This window comes from Cupressus sempervirens, chromosome 10, assembly GCF_028749045.1.
Source record: "Cupressus sempervirens isolate cs-2001-9-10 chromosome 10, ASM2874904v1, whole genome shotgun sequence".
In the NCBI taxonomy this organism is placed as follows: Eukaryota; Viridiplantae; Streptophyta; class Pinopsida; order Cupressales; family Cupressaceae; genus Cupressus; species Cupressus sempervirens.
The window spans coordinates 365374226-365390768 of NC_143127.1; the positions used below are offsets into that span (position 1 = coordinate 365374226).

Below are 16543 nucleotides of genomic sequence, written 5' to 3' on the forward strand. Positions count from 1 at the left end.
GTATTTTCTAAATATCCAACTTGAGTTGCTTTAAAGAAACTCTACTCCACCTTTCAAGATAAACACAAATATAAATACTCCCTCTTAGCAAGGAAGGTGTTTTGCATAACACCCAGAATATCCCTAAAGAATACAAATGTGTTCTTCACCAAATCCTTTGTTAGGATGCCTTCTATATGTTCATCTATAGGAATGTACCAATGTTTCATTGTTCCTTCTTGGCACAATCGCTAGTAAAGTGGTACTTGATATCAATGTGCTTTGACTTTCCAAGAAAACACTAGATTTTCATAGAGTTGATGCAATTGCGATATAATAATTAATTGTAGTATCTAGCTTCTTATCAAAGAGACCAACTAGAAGTTTTCAGAGCCAAATAGCCTCAAATGTAACTATATAGGTTTCCAAATACTCAACCTCTATAGAACTTTGTGTGATTAAGTTTTTTTTTCATGTTGTACAAAGAGACTGCTCCTAATTCCAAACTAAAATTGCACCTTGAAGCGCTCTTCCTATCAACTATTATGCATTTCCAATTTGCATCAGTAAACCTAGCAAGCTTCACTTCATCCTAATGAACATAATTCAGTCCATAATAAAATATACCTTATAGATATCATGACAACTATCTATATAAATTTCGGTCTGTTTTCTTTTATATGGAATTGTCAATATTCTTCCAGTTGAGGTCACAAGTGGTGTCAACATGGGCTTGCACTTATCCATCTTGAATTGCTTCAAGATATCAATCAAGTATTCCCTTGTCTAAGGAAGATCTCTCCCTCTCTTTTTTTATAACTCTAATCCCAAAAATTATTGCATCAACCCCAAGTCCATCTAAAAATCTATGGAAATGTCTCACTAAAAAAGTTTAATGAGCTCCTCTAAGCCTATGATAAATAAGTCATCAACATGCAAAAATAATATGAGAAATACACCCTTCACCTGAACATAGTATAGGTTCAATTTTTCATCACTCTTGATGGTGGCCACATTCTGCAAGCAATTATCAATCCATGAATACCATGTCTTGTGACCCTAGTTGAGTGCATATAGTGTTATTTTCAACTTGAAAACATGATAATCCCTCCCATGTGCTCCAAATCCTTATGGATTCTCTATGTAAATATCTTCCTCAATTACTCCATTGAGAAGTGTTGTATTATTTTAACATCAATTTAAAGAATATTTCAACTCATTTGAGTAGCTACAAAAATTATATCTCTTATGGATGAGTACCTAGCTACTAGAGAAAAAGTCTCATTGTAGTCAATTTGTTCCTTTTAAGAAAACCCCTTAGCCACAAAATGAGCTTTTCACTTTTCCACACTACCATTTGCAACATGCATAATATTATCCATCCATATCAAGCCCACCACATGCTTATATTTTGGTCATGGTATTACCTTCCACAATATATTCTTCATGATGGAAGAATACTCTTTTGCCATAGCATCCTTCTATATTTGGTGCTTGGATGCCTCTTGAAAAATAGAAGGCTCTACTTCAATGAATTCACTCAAAGTGCTAGATAATACTAATAAAAATATTTGGGATCCTTTCTCTACCAGACTAAATCTTGTGGATCACTAACATATTCATGATCCTCTCTCAAAGCCTACTCAGCCACCCTATTTCTCCTCTTCTTTATAATAGGAATATAGGATTGGGGATTTCTTTTTTCCCTCTCAATCATCTTGCTTGTCTTTCTTTTTTTCTCTCCATCTTTGTGACTAGAGTATGAGAAATTTGTGCTACCTCAATTATGGATGATTTATTTTCCTCATTTATTAAGCTTCTAGAATTTCGAAGAGCCCTGATTTATTTTCCTCATTTATTAAGCTTCTAGAATTTCGAAGAGCCCTCTCCTCATCAAACTTCACATCTCTATAAATAATTGTTTTCTTGAGGGAAAGAATATAAACTAGATAAACCTTAAAATTTTCACTATACCCAACAAGGATTCCCTTCTCTATAATTGCTTGTAACTTGGTTCTTTAATACTTAAGAATGAGATGGTACATAAGGCATCCAAAGATGATAATGTGCCCCAAATCTGATTTTTTATCACTAAACACCTCTTCTAGAGTCAATTTTCCCAACACTTTGTGAGGGCTCTTACTCTACACATAAATGGTTGTATTGAAAGATTATGTCTGTAAGAACCAAGGTAGGTCTTGACCATGAAGCATGACCTTGGCTCTCCAATTATAGCCTTATTCTTCTACTTAGCAACCTCAGTCTATTTAGGGTTGTACATAAATATTAGCTCTTGCTTGATATCTTTATGAGTACATAAATCTTTTAAGGCATTCAATTATTAGAATTTAGTATCTTTATCTTCCTCCTTATCTTGTTCTCTACAAGATGCTTAAACTATTTGAACTTGCTAAAAGATGACTTCTTTTTTGTTCATATATCCATGTCTTCTTGGAGAAATCTTCAATAAAGTACCATAATACTCATACCCACTCAAGGGTCTTGTGACATATGACCACACACATCTAAGTGTATGAGATCCAAGATCCCTTTATATCTATTGTTGCTACTTGAAAATTGGTTTTGGCATATTTCCCAAGAGCACAACCCTTGCACATCTCACACTTCTTTGTCTTCATCTCAAGAAGCCTCATCACTATCTCCTTGAGGACATCAAATGATCCATGGTGACTATGACTCATCCTCATGTGCCACAATTCTCCTTGTCCTCTACAATTTCTTACCAATGCATCTGTTATCTCAAACTATAATTGAAACAAGTTATCATGCTTAACTCCAATCACTTTTGCAACTTTGGAATCCTTGGAATGAATACAATTTTTTTTCCCTCTCAAAGGTCATGATGTAACCCTTGTCTCCCAATCTAGAAATTGAGGTTAAATTATTTTCCATGCTAGGGACATACAACACATCCTTCACTAATGAGGGTTTTCTAGACTCCCTCTAAAACTTGACAGTGCCAACACTAATTGAATGGTACTTGGCATTGTCTCTAAGCTCAATTTAGAAATCTAACTTCTTCTCCTCCAACTTGGTGAAATATTCTATGATTCATTTCATGTGAAAAGAAGCCCCATTGTCAATATACCATACCTTGTTGGAAAATAAACTTGCGAGCCAGACAATGAGTGGAAACTCATTCTCAAACCTTGATGTGAATTTGAACATTGATTAGCAAAGTGACCCATCTGATGGTAGTCAAAATATTTTATCTTGATCGTATATTTGTTCTACCTATTATTGGAATAAGAACCTTTTTTCCCCTTTAGTAGAATTCTTCTTATCTTTTCTTTCAAGAGAAAGATTTTCTTTGTCTTAACCTTTTTTCTTCTAATCTCCTCGATGAGCACCTTCATGGATTTCCTATTGAAGAAAATCATCCCAAAACCTTTCCCAAATAGGTAGCCAATCTTTGGGACAATACTCTTGAAAAAATTCTTAGCACTTTGAAAAACCATTCAAGGCTATACACACCAACTCGTCTTTGCAATCGTCTCTTTGACAAAAGCCAACTGTTCTTAGACTTGTGTTGAGTAAGAGGTCACTCTTGCCTTTGGTCATCTTGGTATTGTGCAATTTGTCCTTAATTGGAAATCTCAATGTATGACTCTATAAGTCACTCTGATAAAGTCTTTTGAGCATATCCCACATCTCCTTGGCGATGTCTCTCCCCAAAAGATTAGAAATTAAATGATCTCTTACTCCATGAAGAATGTGAATCTAAATAAATGGGATCATTGATTGGTGGTGTCATTATTGTACTAGCATACATCCACAACTTGTTCTTCTTGAGAACATATGTAATTTGAACCTTCCACTATAAGAAGTTAGGCAAACCCTCAAGCTCGTACTCATATGGAATATTGGTAGCCATAGCCACAAAAGAACATAGACAATAAAGTTTAATTATTTTTCTTGAAATGTGTCACATTTATTGGCTTTGCATTCAAAATTTAGAGCTCTAAATCTATGTCAATTTCTCATAACCTACATACAGAGTAATTACAATAAATTCACAAAATTGAAACCTATATGATTTATATATTCAATACTCAGGGTTAATTAGCAACAAATAATAGTGGAATAAAAAGAAATAATAGAAGTCAATCACAATAATACAATAATATAGATGTACCAAAACCTACAATGTTGGATCTTCTATTTAGCCTAACAACAAACTTTCTCTTCAAAATAGAATGTAAATCTTCTATAGCAATCTTACATATATATAGCCTAGCTACTTTACTTAGCTTGCAAGAAATAAAATCTTGCATATATCATATATAGTATTACTCTCGAGTTTTACTTAACCTCACAAACTTAGATATATTCTTTAAAGAAAATAAATAAATAAATAAATTTAAAAACCTACTCAATTGCTTTAAAGCAACTTGACTCCACCTTTCAAGCTAAACAAAAATATCAACATTGATCTTACTATTAGTAATTCCTAAAATAGTAATTTTTACCATTGATATTATACAATACAATGTTTGACTCACAAGCTATCTAATGAAATATATACCTACGAGTCCCATTTTGTATTCCATAAGTATGTGAGTTGCTATTAAATCAATTTGGAATTGATCTATAGTGCAATAGGAGATGAAACCCCTTGATTGCACTTTGTGATATTAGGAAAAAAGAACCCTCTTTCTTGGCAACTCCATATAGGGTTTGCAAATTTAAGTTACATTTCTAGAATTTTTTTTACTTCTAGGACAAAGTTAATAAAAATGGATAAGTTGTACAATATACACCATTTGTAGGGTACTATCAATTTTGAGAATGATTAAAAATAGTGATTGGTTAGTGGGTTCAAGCAAAAAATCCTTCAATACCTAAAGGTCCTTAAATTCTTCGCCTAGCAAAACCAAATTACTATTAATTTATATGGTTACATTTGAAAATGTAATTTGATTTGTACCTTAGTCTTATACAAATTTGGAGGATTAATTTTGTGTTCAACCCTACCACCACACTACAAAGGATAAAGACCAAGTCGTGATGCTTCTTGAGTCAACAACATTGAATTATTGTAAAATCGAGCTAGTGATCCAACTAGTGAAGTACAAGGGTCACATCAAGCATAGGACTACAATCTTGTAATCAACTTCATAGCTATTAGACAAACCATTGATATCAATGATCTATTCTTTTATTTTATAAGTCAATGTGATTTTAGAGATGTTTTGAGTATCTAATTGATATGTACTATAATATCCATTTCTTGGATTGCCTTGTAATATGTCCTAAATTCACAAAATACAAATTGAACAATGAACCTAATATGTTAAAGATATAGCATTATCCTAGGAATAAATAATATAAGCATGTCTTGGAACTTGCAACCAAATTAGGTAATAACATAATCATAATAAATGTCATACATCCATTTTTAGGGTTAAGAGAGAAATACACTTATAACACAAAATTCTCATGTGCTCAACCATAATACAATTTGAGATAGGAAGGACATGATGAGGTGCCTTAATCATCATCGACCCTAGGCCAAAGCATAAAATTATATTACCCTTGACCACTTGTAATGTCTATCAAGACACAATATAGTTATAACCCTAATCTAGGAATGAGATAAGATAAGCATGTATTAGAACTTGTAACCAAATTAGATAATATATAATCATAATACATGTAATACATCCATTTTTAAGGTTGAGATAGGAAGGACATGACGAGGTGCTCTAGTTATCCTCAGTCGTCCCAAGACTGAAAACTCTACCCCCCTTGGCATCATGTCGTATCAACCATGCTCATGAAGTGGTGCACCTAGTGGGGCCTATATAGCATTCCCCTTCATCAAGTTATCCTTCTCTCCTCATATGATTGAGGACCCCTTCTTAGGTACCACAATAGCTAACCTCTTGCGGTACCTACTACTACTCTTACTCCTACTCACAACGACAGACCAAAGGCCCTTCATGCCCAGATTCATCTCGTTCAGTGTAGGAGTTCTTTCAGTGGAGGAAGGGTCCCTAGTTCTTGCCTCCTTGTTGGCCCCTTTGTTGTTTTGTTTATTTTGTTCTCACTTGCTCTTTCCCAGACATCGTTTGGTGTGTTGTTGTCTGTTGCTTCCTTGCTTGTATGCTTTCAGTTCCTTAGACCCTTGGTGGTCTTTTGTTGGACATTAATAGATTTATCTTATCTTATTTTAACCCATACATGCTTAAAGAGAATATTCCAATAAGGTGTCCTTTCATTGACCGAAGCCTAATAGTAAAATCTATATTCCTCTTTGCCTCATGTGGTCCTCAATCGATCCCATGAGGCAGTCTAACTACTTAGGCCTCACCATTCACCTTCCTTGCGCTTACCTTCCTTCCCTACTATTGTTGATTATTATGGGTGTATGATATTGTAAATTGTTTAAATATAAATATACATTTACTCACATATGTTCATTACAAGTATATAGATATGTTACAATGAAATATATGATAAGTTACTTCCATTCTAATATGCACTTGGAGTACAATTATTACTTTATACCATGTTGACTATAGGTGTTATTACAACTTATTTGATGTAGATAATACTGTTGTTTGATAATTATCTTCTTTCTACTCTATTATTATTGAATGATTGATTGAATGAATTCCTTTGATTTGGTGATTTGAGGTATTGGTGAGTTATTGAAAATTGGCAATTTAATGAATGCTACTTTGACATATTCATGAATGGTGATTGAATGAACAATTTATATTAATGAAAAAATAGGGTTTGAAGGGACACAAAAACCTTTGCCAAAAATGAGCACAAAAGATCTTTCTAGAAAAGCCCATAACATGAAAATTGTTGCACAAAAACCAACAACAACCACTAGCTAAAGATGAGACTACATTATACTCCAATCCAAGCATCCACAAACTAAGAGCCTTGAGAATTTTCTTTTGTCTTGTTGTGAGAATGACGGATCATATCGAAGCAAGGCAAAGATTCCTTAGTTTTTTATTTTCCTTCCATTGTAACCCAACCCTCCTCCACCTTAGAGGCAACATCCTACCAAGCCAACAAATTTAGTGTTGGAGTCCCAATACACTTATTTGAGAGGACAACACCACCAATTGAAGTGCCAAAGATAGGGATAGGAGCAGTAGGTTCAACAACATCCCAAGGCCCGCCCCACTACCAGCCAAAGCCATATCACTAGCAACGAAATGTTGAGACACCAAAAGTGCATCAAAACAATGTCGGCAAAATGTTGATTTGATAGAGCAATGTGTGATTGTTGAATTGCATGCTTTCTTGATCCCAAGATAAAGGGATGATTATTCACTTGATCTTTTTGATTGATTATTTGCTTCATTTCTCAAGGGATTAGCAATTAATAGATAAAAGATTTGTTCAAATGGAATCTTGAGTGATGATTGATAAGTCATCCCTCTTGGCATGAAATCTCGTTTATACTTTGTTAGTAAAAGGGTCAACACCTCTCATTAGAATTGAGTCACCAAATTGTATTGTTGCCTTGGAGAACAACACATTATTCTCCAAATTGCTCTCATGTGTATGTGCTCAACTAAAACATTATCCCCTTCATATGTTTTACCAAGGGGAAGAGAGAGACATCATCAAGGGTGCACTTTGCAAATGTCACAACCTTCCACAATAACTGTCCATCGAACATGTTGCAATCCCCTATCATTTATGATTTTTGATAGAGTCACAACCCTTCATAACTTTTGTCTTTAAAGGGATTACTTCAATATTTTCTTCCCATTTGTTTTTTCTTCCTCACACCTTCCCTTTTCTCTTCCTCTCTTCCCATTTAAAATGAAGTTCACTTCTCCCTTTTTATAGCTCAATTTTTACCAAGACAACTTCTCATTTAATACCTTTTAATCCTTTATTAAATTTACTAAATATAATTATATGGTAATCTGATTTTATCATTTTACATCTTAAAGTTTAATATATTTTAAATCTTTTATATTTTAATTTTTTATTATTATTATTTATTATTTAATCATGTTTAGTAAGGGAAAATTACAATTTAACTTTCACATGATGACAACCAATAATTATTTAAAATAAATGTATATGCCATTACGCATGTTCTACTTATTCTAACTTTTGATAATACATTACTTGAAGAATAAACTACATTCTACTCAGGAGGGCATACACTTTACTAAGTAGTTTTCAGATCTTGGTATACTTTGCAACTCTACATCCTAGTGCACCAATACCTAGAGAAACCAATTTTCCCTGATATGAGTCAAACCCAATCTACCCAGTCATACACTCCATTGGCATTCCAGTTGATAACCATCTCTTAATTTCTACTATAATTGTGATCATTATTTTGTGGGCGATGACTCAGGCCATGCCAAAAATAGCCTTCGATGCAAAAACTGCCAAAAAGTGAGTCCCATGGAACCCCAAAATTCCCTAATCTTTACCATGTTTAAAACATAGATGCTCGGTATCAATTGCTTTAGATTTCCCGAAGATATGTCAGAATATTTCAAAATTATTGGCAATCATATTTGCCCTCTGTCCATCAATAGTGTAAGTACCAACCGTTCTACGAATAGTGATGCCTAGAGTAGGATCATGTTAGTGCCAATTGTCAACTTGATGGGGAGGGATTTGGTTATCCACCCTACTAGTGGTTCTATCTAGGAAAGCCAATTTAGCTTTCTACTCCCTTCCGCTCAGATGCTGCATTGTACCTTGAGGGGTATGAATCTAGCCCTACTTATGCTAGGGTTTCTCCTCTTTTGCTCCTTTTTGGCACACCACCTCAATCACCCAATGCATCTGTTGGTGCCTCCTTATGCGTAGGCCTTTCGCTATGACTTCACTAGTGCTTTTCCTCGCCCCTGCTTACCTAGATACAGCATCATTAAATAAATATAAGTATACCTGTGATCCATAATTTTCTGGTTTTACAAATTGCAGTAATGTAAAACCTACTGGAAGTATGATAAACGTGACTTGTTCTGAACTCATATTTGAATACAGGAAGAAGGGAGAAAATTTATAGGATGCTCCAACTCGACGAGATGACCATTGATCAATTTGTGTCATGTATGAAGGTTGCTTGCATGATTTGACACATCCTTCAAGGGCTAATAAAAGCCTGCTAGGCCTATGTGATTTGTTGAGCTCACTGATAGGCTCTATATGGGCTTTCCATTGTTAGGCCTGATTTGTTAAGCTCAACAATAGGCTCTTCCTTATGATATTTGAGATCGACGAGATTATTGGCTACCTATGAATTCTATATCCCCCCTCTTTTAGCAAAAATAAGTAATTTATATATGTTTAAATTTCTGATTATATTAACTTACAATGCATTAAGTTCTTGAGCTTTTTTTCATTGCTCAATATCATTAAGGTTTATGGATATACAATATAAACTTATACGGTAAGCTTAGATTATCAGGCGAGCTTAAATCATACTGATCATCTGAAATGACTGTACCAGGTGCTCAAAACAAATAAAGATTCAGCACACTCCTTCATGCACCTTGAACAGCCTTAGCTGCTTCCTCACAAGCTTTTACGTCACTGGAATCACACAAGAACTCTCTCCAATTATCACTGATGGCTTACAGAAAGAGCAGCATAGGTCCAAAGATGTTGCTTCTGTTCACTCGTGGAGCTGAGGATAAAATGGTGGCACACAAATTGAGCAACACATTAAAAAAATTACAACATAAACAACAATCAAGATAATGAAAATGAGAAGACCAACATATGATTCTCTTCGCTTTGACACTGAAGGCTACAAAAAGAACAGCATGGGTCCAAAGATGTTGCTTCTGTTCACTCATGTCACTGAGGATGAAAAGGTGGCACACAGATCAAGCAACACGGTAAAAAAGTAACATAAACAACAATCAAGGTAGTGAATATGAGAATACCCAAGTACAAGTCATCACTGACAGAATACATAAAAGAGCAGCACAGGTCCAAAGATGTTGCTTAGGTTCACCCATTAAGCCGAGGAAATGGTGGCACATAGATTGAGAAACACAGTAAAAACAGTAACAGCACAAACAACAATCAAGGTAATAAAAATGAGGAGAAGACCCACGGAGAACTCTCTTCGATTCATCACTGCTGGCATTCAAAAAAAAGTTAGTAAAAATAAACTGTAGGTTCTCTTTTATGTCAACTGAAATAAGTTATTAAAAAATTTTCACCAGTGTTAAGTGTTTGAAAAGAAAATAAATGGCATTGAATATATGCACAATGTAGTATCAACAATACAGGAACAAGTGTTGCAAAGTCAGTAGGACTCAATAAGAGCAAGTTCAAAATTGCCAGCTCTAGGATTATATTTCACAAGTTATGCGACTTAGGTAGGAACCCCAGTCTTCAGCTGTATCTCTATCCCACATACTCCTACCATTAACACAAAAATCCAACCAGTCAATTGAAAAGGAACCTCCTTCACAGATATGTGATGACATCTTCTCTCAAAAAAGAAGCTGGAAGAACCCTCAAGGTAGATATCCAAAATACCTTATGTCCAGATTTGATTTACTGGATTGAAGTTATTAGTTAGCATTTAGAAAGAAACTAATATAAACGTAATATTATCCAATAAGTTGAATTCATAACTCTGATTTGTGTCTGCAAAATATATAAAACTAAACTTAATAAAAATTACAAAAAGTTAAAACTAATGAACAGCCCAGTCCTGGAGAGAAACCTCACTGAATTCTTTGCAGATACACTTAACATGCTTTAAAAAACTTATTGTCATCACTGCTCCAGCATAAGTCGGCCAACCCTGAAAAAAATAGATAAATTAACTATTCAGCCACAATCTTCTGCAGCCGGCTCCAGATACAAACCACAACTAAAAACAACCTGCCAACTGGCTATAATTTCTAAGACTAGATCAACATCATGCAAAGAATCAGAGTTCTACAAATGTACTACATTTATTAGTCTAATTTGACTTTTGCAGAGCTCACAAATTGTCCCTACAGATGTATTCCTCTAATGACATGACCAAAATAAGAAGGTAGCATCTTTCAAAGAACCAACATATTTCCCGTCACTACGTAACTAAGAATTGAATAAATCATAAATCTCACCTCTTCAGTTTAGCTCAGCCAATCCTGATCCTTTGAAATTGGAAAATAGTGTAAACAGGACTTGTAAGAAACTACCAGAAAAGCTTTTTTGTCAACCTCATGGTCAAATTTTGTTGATCGTATTAAGCTGCTGTTGTTATGCTGTTAAGTATTAAAGCAACTTGCAATCAAAGGCAGTCCAATGTGTTTTGCAAATAACATTAAGTGGCTGTTGATATTTGTTAATATAAAGCAGCTTAAAATCAAGGGATGCAAAACAAAGTGTGTTTTGCAAGTAAATTACATGCAAAAGGTATCTTCTGGCATGCTACAGCTCATCTGCCTATAATAATTCTTCAAACTCCCATAGCTAATTGTGGCTTAGTGTCCTTTCTCTTTCTGCCATTTCCAAGGAGGATAACCAACTGGCACAGAACATAAAGATAATAAGAAGGATTAACCTAATAGGCAGGAGGCAAAATAAGAATAAAATAGGTCAAGAGACTATTCAAATGGCTTTAATTGCTTTTCCCATATGAAAGGAGTATTTAGCCAAATGCAAACTTAGCAATCTAAATAAAGGAATGGGATTGTTTACAATTCATAAAACAAGTTAAACAACACATTATAGAATTTAAGCCTGTGCAGATGAACAGTAAATTTTTTAAACAAACTACAAAAAAAACCTAAACCAATAAGAACATATCAATGAACATAAGGACTGTCCAATTCAAAACTTTGCCTTTACAACGTATTGACCAAAGAAATCTACATGTTTTGACTGAAAAAAGGGCAGTGAATGGCAACTACCCAAAACTTCGCCTCTACAAGGACAAGGCGATTTTATTTGTTCGAAGAACCTGTAATTTGTCAACAAAAGGCCTTCCGACACATTCTGAAGAAAAGGAGAGAAAATTCCTCCACATTCTTCAGCAGACTCAGTTCAGAATCAAAGATCAGTTAATGTGGGAAAAATAGTACAATGCAAATGATGGAAAATGAGGGTTTTAATATTTGTACAAGGACTTTCTGTCCATTCCCTAAGAAATACAACTCAGAAACTGATCTGAGAAAATTTATAATTTTGGATGAAGTAATTGTTGGAATGGTAACATTGACTCTACAATTACAAAATATATTGCTCTGTTAGCAAACATGAGGTGGTTGTGATTGTTTCAGTCGCTGCAAAACTTGCTTCATTGTAGGCCTAACTGAAAGTGAATCCACGGTACACATTACAGCAAGATGCAGTGCATCCACTAAATCATCATGAGGTGCTCCATCCCATAAACCTGCGGTAAAAAGCTCTTTGGCTTGTCCTTGTCGAAGAAGCATACATGCCCAAGCAACAATGTTGAATCCATTACCATAGCTAGAAAATGATGGATCGAGAGCCTTCTTATCAGAAAGCAGCTCCAGAAGCACAACACCATAGCTATACACATCAGCTTTATCTGAGACACGACAAGTCATTGCATATTCTGGAGCAACATAGCCAAATGTGCCAGCTACATCAGTTGTAGCATGAGTTTCTGAGGTCCCTAATAGCCTTGCAAGGCCAAAGTCAGAAAGATAGGCAGTACAGCTGTTGTCAAGTAGAATATTGCTGGGTTTGATATCCCGATGCAACACCCGTGGAACACATTCATCATGGAGATAAGTAAGAGCCTTAGCAATATCCAAAGCAATTTTGTGAAGCATTGACCAATCTGCCCTTCTTTTAGATCTCTCATTAAGAAATTTTTCAAGGTTACCTCCAGGCAAATAATTATACACAAGAAACATTTCTGACTCACTGGCATGGTAGCCAATCAATGTAACAAGGTTTGTATGGCGCACTCGACCAAGAGTTCTAATCTCTGCATCAAACTGCTGTGTGCCTTGGAAACGACCTATGGAAAGCCTTTTAACCGCCACTAACAGTCCTTGGACAAGCTCCGCCTTATAAGTTGCCCCAAAGCCACCATTGCCAATAAAGTTTGCTGCACTAAAATTTCCTGTAGCTCTAACTACACTTTCATAGGTTAATTGAACACCAATATTTGTGAATGTGATAACCTCCTTTCTGCCAGATCGATAACCAGGAGTACGAGGTATCCGCCACCTTGTATACTGGAACAGAATAACAAGCACCAGAAGAACAAAAACAATAACTGAACCTGAAGTGATGGCTGCAATCTCAATAGAAGTGAACTGGTTATGATCTTTTCCTGAATTTCCTGACGGGGGATCTGCATATGAAATAGGTACAACACTAGAGGAATCACGCTGCTGAGATGACAAGGTATGACATGGTGGTACAAAATGATTTCCTGCAAAGCTATCACAGCTTATTTTGTTCCCAATCTGTGGCAATGGGCCAGATAATTTGTTGAATGACACATTGAATACAGTTAAACCTGTTAAATCTGCAAAACCATCAGGAACCGGCCCCGAGAGATTATTCCTGTCAAGAAGAAGACTCCTTAACTGTCTCAACTTTGTTAAATCTGCTGGAATTTCTCCTCTCAGAGCATTTGATGAAAGTTCTATTAGAATTATCGAAGATATTTTACCTAACTCTCCCGGGATTGCTCCTGTAAGATTGTTGTCTGCCAGACGGAGATATTGCAAACCCTTTAACTGTCCAAACTGACTGGGCATGCTTCCCTGCAAACCATTCTTGTTCAAGTCAAGATATCTCAAAGAGTCCAAGTTCCCAAGCGTTGGTGGTATTGGTCCAGTAATCTTATTAACTGATGCCTCTAATTGTTTTAAAGATTTGCAATCAAGAAACAACTGTGGAGGGATTTCACCAGAAATTTGGTTAACACTAATGTTCAGTGCAAAAGTTCTCAACTTTGAGCACGAAGGAAAAAATGACTTGGAAATGTTCCCTGCGAACTGGTTGTTATTCAAAAGAAGCCCGTAAGAAAGCCGCTCTTCCATCAGTTGCTCACCCATCAGAGGGAGAGGAATGGTGCCGGTTAAATTGTTCATACTGAAATCATGGAACACTGGGAAGCCCTCAGCTATGAGATAAGGAAGGGAGCTGCTGGAACATGCACCACAATGAAAAAGAGCAGAATACACAAATAGAGGGTCCAATTGAACTTGTGAAACATTTGATAGAACTCCTTGGTATTGTTTGATTGCAAACAGGGGCTGTTTAGGACAACCCTTTTTCAGGAAATTTGGCAAAACCCCTTTTAACTTGTTCCCACTGACATTGAAATACATCATGCAGGAAACAGGAAGTTCTGGGGGAATCTCACCTGTAAGACGACTAGAGCTCAAATCAAGAAAAAGTAAATTCTTGCATTGCCCCAAACCTGCAGGAATCTTACCTGTGAGGAAATTTTGACCTAAATTGAGGATTTGCAAGTTGCTACATTCACCCCAATTTTCAGGCAAGGGACCATTTAATGTTGTTCTTGGTGCCCATAGAATCTGAAGCTGTGGAAGCTTGAAAATGCTGGCAGGAAGTTCCCCTTGAAAGTAATTATACTCATCTTTATCACTGTTAGAAAACTCACTTGATGGGTCCACATCAGTGTAGTTCCTCCGAGCATAGTTTAGCAAATTTGAAAGTATAAGCACAGATAGCTGCTGACAATTGGCCAGCGCCTCAGGAATTTTTCCGCTAAAGCTGTTTCTTGAAATATCCAAAATTTGAAGCATAGAAAGCCTGCCAATATCTTCTGGAATGCTTCCCTCTAGAAAATTTGAGAACAGTAGAAGAGACCTCAACTGACTGCAATTCCCCAATTGTGCAGGTAACTCATCCGTCAACAAATTTCCTGAAAGATGGAGGTACTCCAGGAACATACAGCTATCTGCTAGCTCTGTTGGAATTGGCCCAGAGAATTGATTGAAAGACAAGAGGAGCACTTTAAGTTTAGGCAAGCTTCCAAAAATTCTAGGGATAGAGCCGTTTAACGAATTGCCAGTCAAATCCAGAGTTTCTAATTTGTGGCATGAAATAAGTTCCTCTGGCACACCATGAACAAGCATATTGTAACCAAGATTCAGAACACGTAGGAATCTCAATTTGCCCAACTCTGGTGGCAGTGGGCCAGTGAGGTTGTTACCTTGAAGGTCAAGTATTTCCAAAGAACTCAATTTCCCAATCTCTCTAGGAATATCTCCAGAAAAGCCATTGTAAGGCAAAGACAAAACCCGCAATTCTGTAAGGTTCCCAATGAAATGTGACAGAATACCAGTAAGCTTGCAAGCAATGCGATCCTGACCACTGTATCCATCCAAAGAATTCACCACAGTACCATTCTGGAAGCAAACACCATTACCAAATGAAACATTTTGCACAGAATATGACTCTGGAACAAACTCCCGAACATGACAACCTTCTGACAGATCAGCTGCAGATGTAGCCATCGTTCGAAACAGCAAACACGGAGCAAACACAGAACCATTACCATTCCCAAACCCCATCGATGCACAGCCAGACTGTCCTCTGATGCTAAGCCCAACAACACGTTCAGAACTGGAATCACAAGTCACCCCTCTCCACAAACAAGGATTTTCATCATTCTCATTCCAATTCGAGAAAACCCCAAAAGGGTCCCATACGACAGATTTCTTGAACTCAATCAGTGCCTCGCCATCACCGGACAAGGACAACACCGTCCCAAAAATGGCCCAACCCAGACAACATAGAAGCAAGGCACCACAGACTTCTCTCCTTCTCCGAGCTCCAGCCTTCCCTATCACATTCATTATTGGCTCTCTAAACTTTGAACCCAACGCCCAGTAAAGTAAACCCACTTTTTCCAGCAGACTACCCTTGGCAGCACTGCTATGGCTACACTTACTGATCCGATCCCCCAGTTTCAACCCTGGGCGCCTAGCAAAGAAGGCCTTACACCTAAAACTCGAGCCTTCTCAATAGCCCAAAATAAAGGACAAAAAATCCCAAAAGCAAAGCAAAAAGCCAAAGCCTAAAAACAAATATGAGAAACCAAATATCCAGCCTTGCTGATTAAGCCCAACCGAAGCAATCAAACAACCCCTAGACCAAAAACCAGAAAATTTTGCAGCCACCCTGATCAACCAACCCTAGAAACCCTTGCATTGCAACTTTGTTCCTAAGAAGAGCAATGACCCAGGAAAGCCAAAAAATTGAAAAATGAAACTAGGGTTTGTTTCTATCACATACCCGTAGATTTGTAGGGCACCTGAAGCTGGACTCCTTGTAGATTCTGGGCAAGGCAGAGTATAATAGATTCAGAGCCCAACAAATTATTAAAAATAATAATGATGCACTGCACGCTTGAAGGGTCTGAAAAGCAAAATTCTGCCCGTCTTTTAGACGCCCTCCTTTCCTCTTTGTCTTTTCATGTATGTATGAAATGGGAATGGGAATGGAAATGTAAATGGCAAATGCCCATGAAAATGAATAATGAATATGATGATGATATGGCATGCTTTCTTTCCACGCAGAGTCAACATTATCTTAGTGGAGAACCGACAACGAAGACGACCGGTTG

General features: G+C 36.4%; 1 protein-coding gene and 1 pseudogene across 2 annotated transcripts; both read right to left on the reverse strand.

Annotated features, from left to right (window-relative positions):
• Positions 1 to 10187: 10187 nt before the first annotated feature.
• LOC149534175 (uncharacterized) lies at positions 10188 to 16479 on the reverse strand. The gene is made up of 3 exons (XM_089805983.1): positions 16213 to 16479; positions 10693 to 10768; positions 10188 to 10377 (listed from the first exon to the last, which is right to left on the reverse strand). Exons 1-3 carry the CDS (start codon positions 16477 to 16479, stop codon positions 10331 to 10333), a joined length of 390 nt encoding a protein of 129 aa, XP_089662109.1. The 3' UTR covers positions 10188 to 10330.
• LOC149534176 (LRR receptor-like serine/threonine-protein kinase RPK2 pseudogene) lies at positions 11761 to 16213 on the reverse strand (annotated as a pseudogene). Its single transcript, XR_016356689.1, has one exon. The product of XR_016356689.1 is annotated as an LRR receptor-like serine/threonine-protein kinase RPK2 pseudogene (transcript).
• Positions 16480 to 16543: the final 64 nt, after the last annotated feature.

Bases quoted from the DNA above. Each gene is read 5' to 3' on its own strand.
- LOC149534175 (XM_089805983.1), bottom strand. From the start codon at position 16,479: ATGCCATATCATCATCATATTCATTATTCATTTTCATGGGCATTTGCC. The intron at 10,769-16,212 runs GTATGTGATAGA...TATTTTTTTCAG, and splicing joins GGTGCCCTACAAATCTACGG to GGTTGGCCGACTTATGCTGG. The intron at 10,378-10,692 runs GTGAGGTTTCTC...TGTTAATGGTAG, and splicing joins GTGTATCTGCAAAGAATTCA to GAGTATGTGGGATAGAGATA.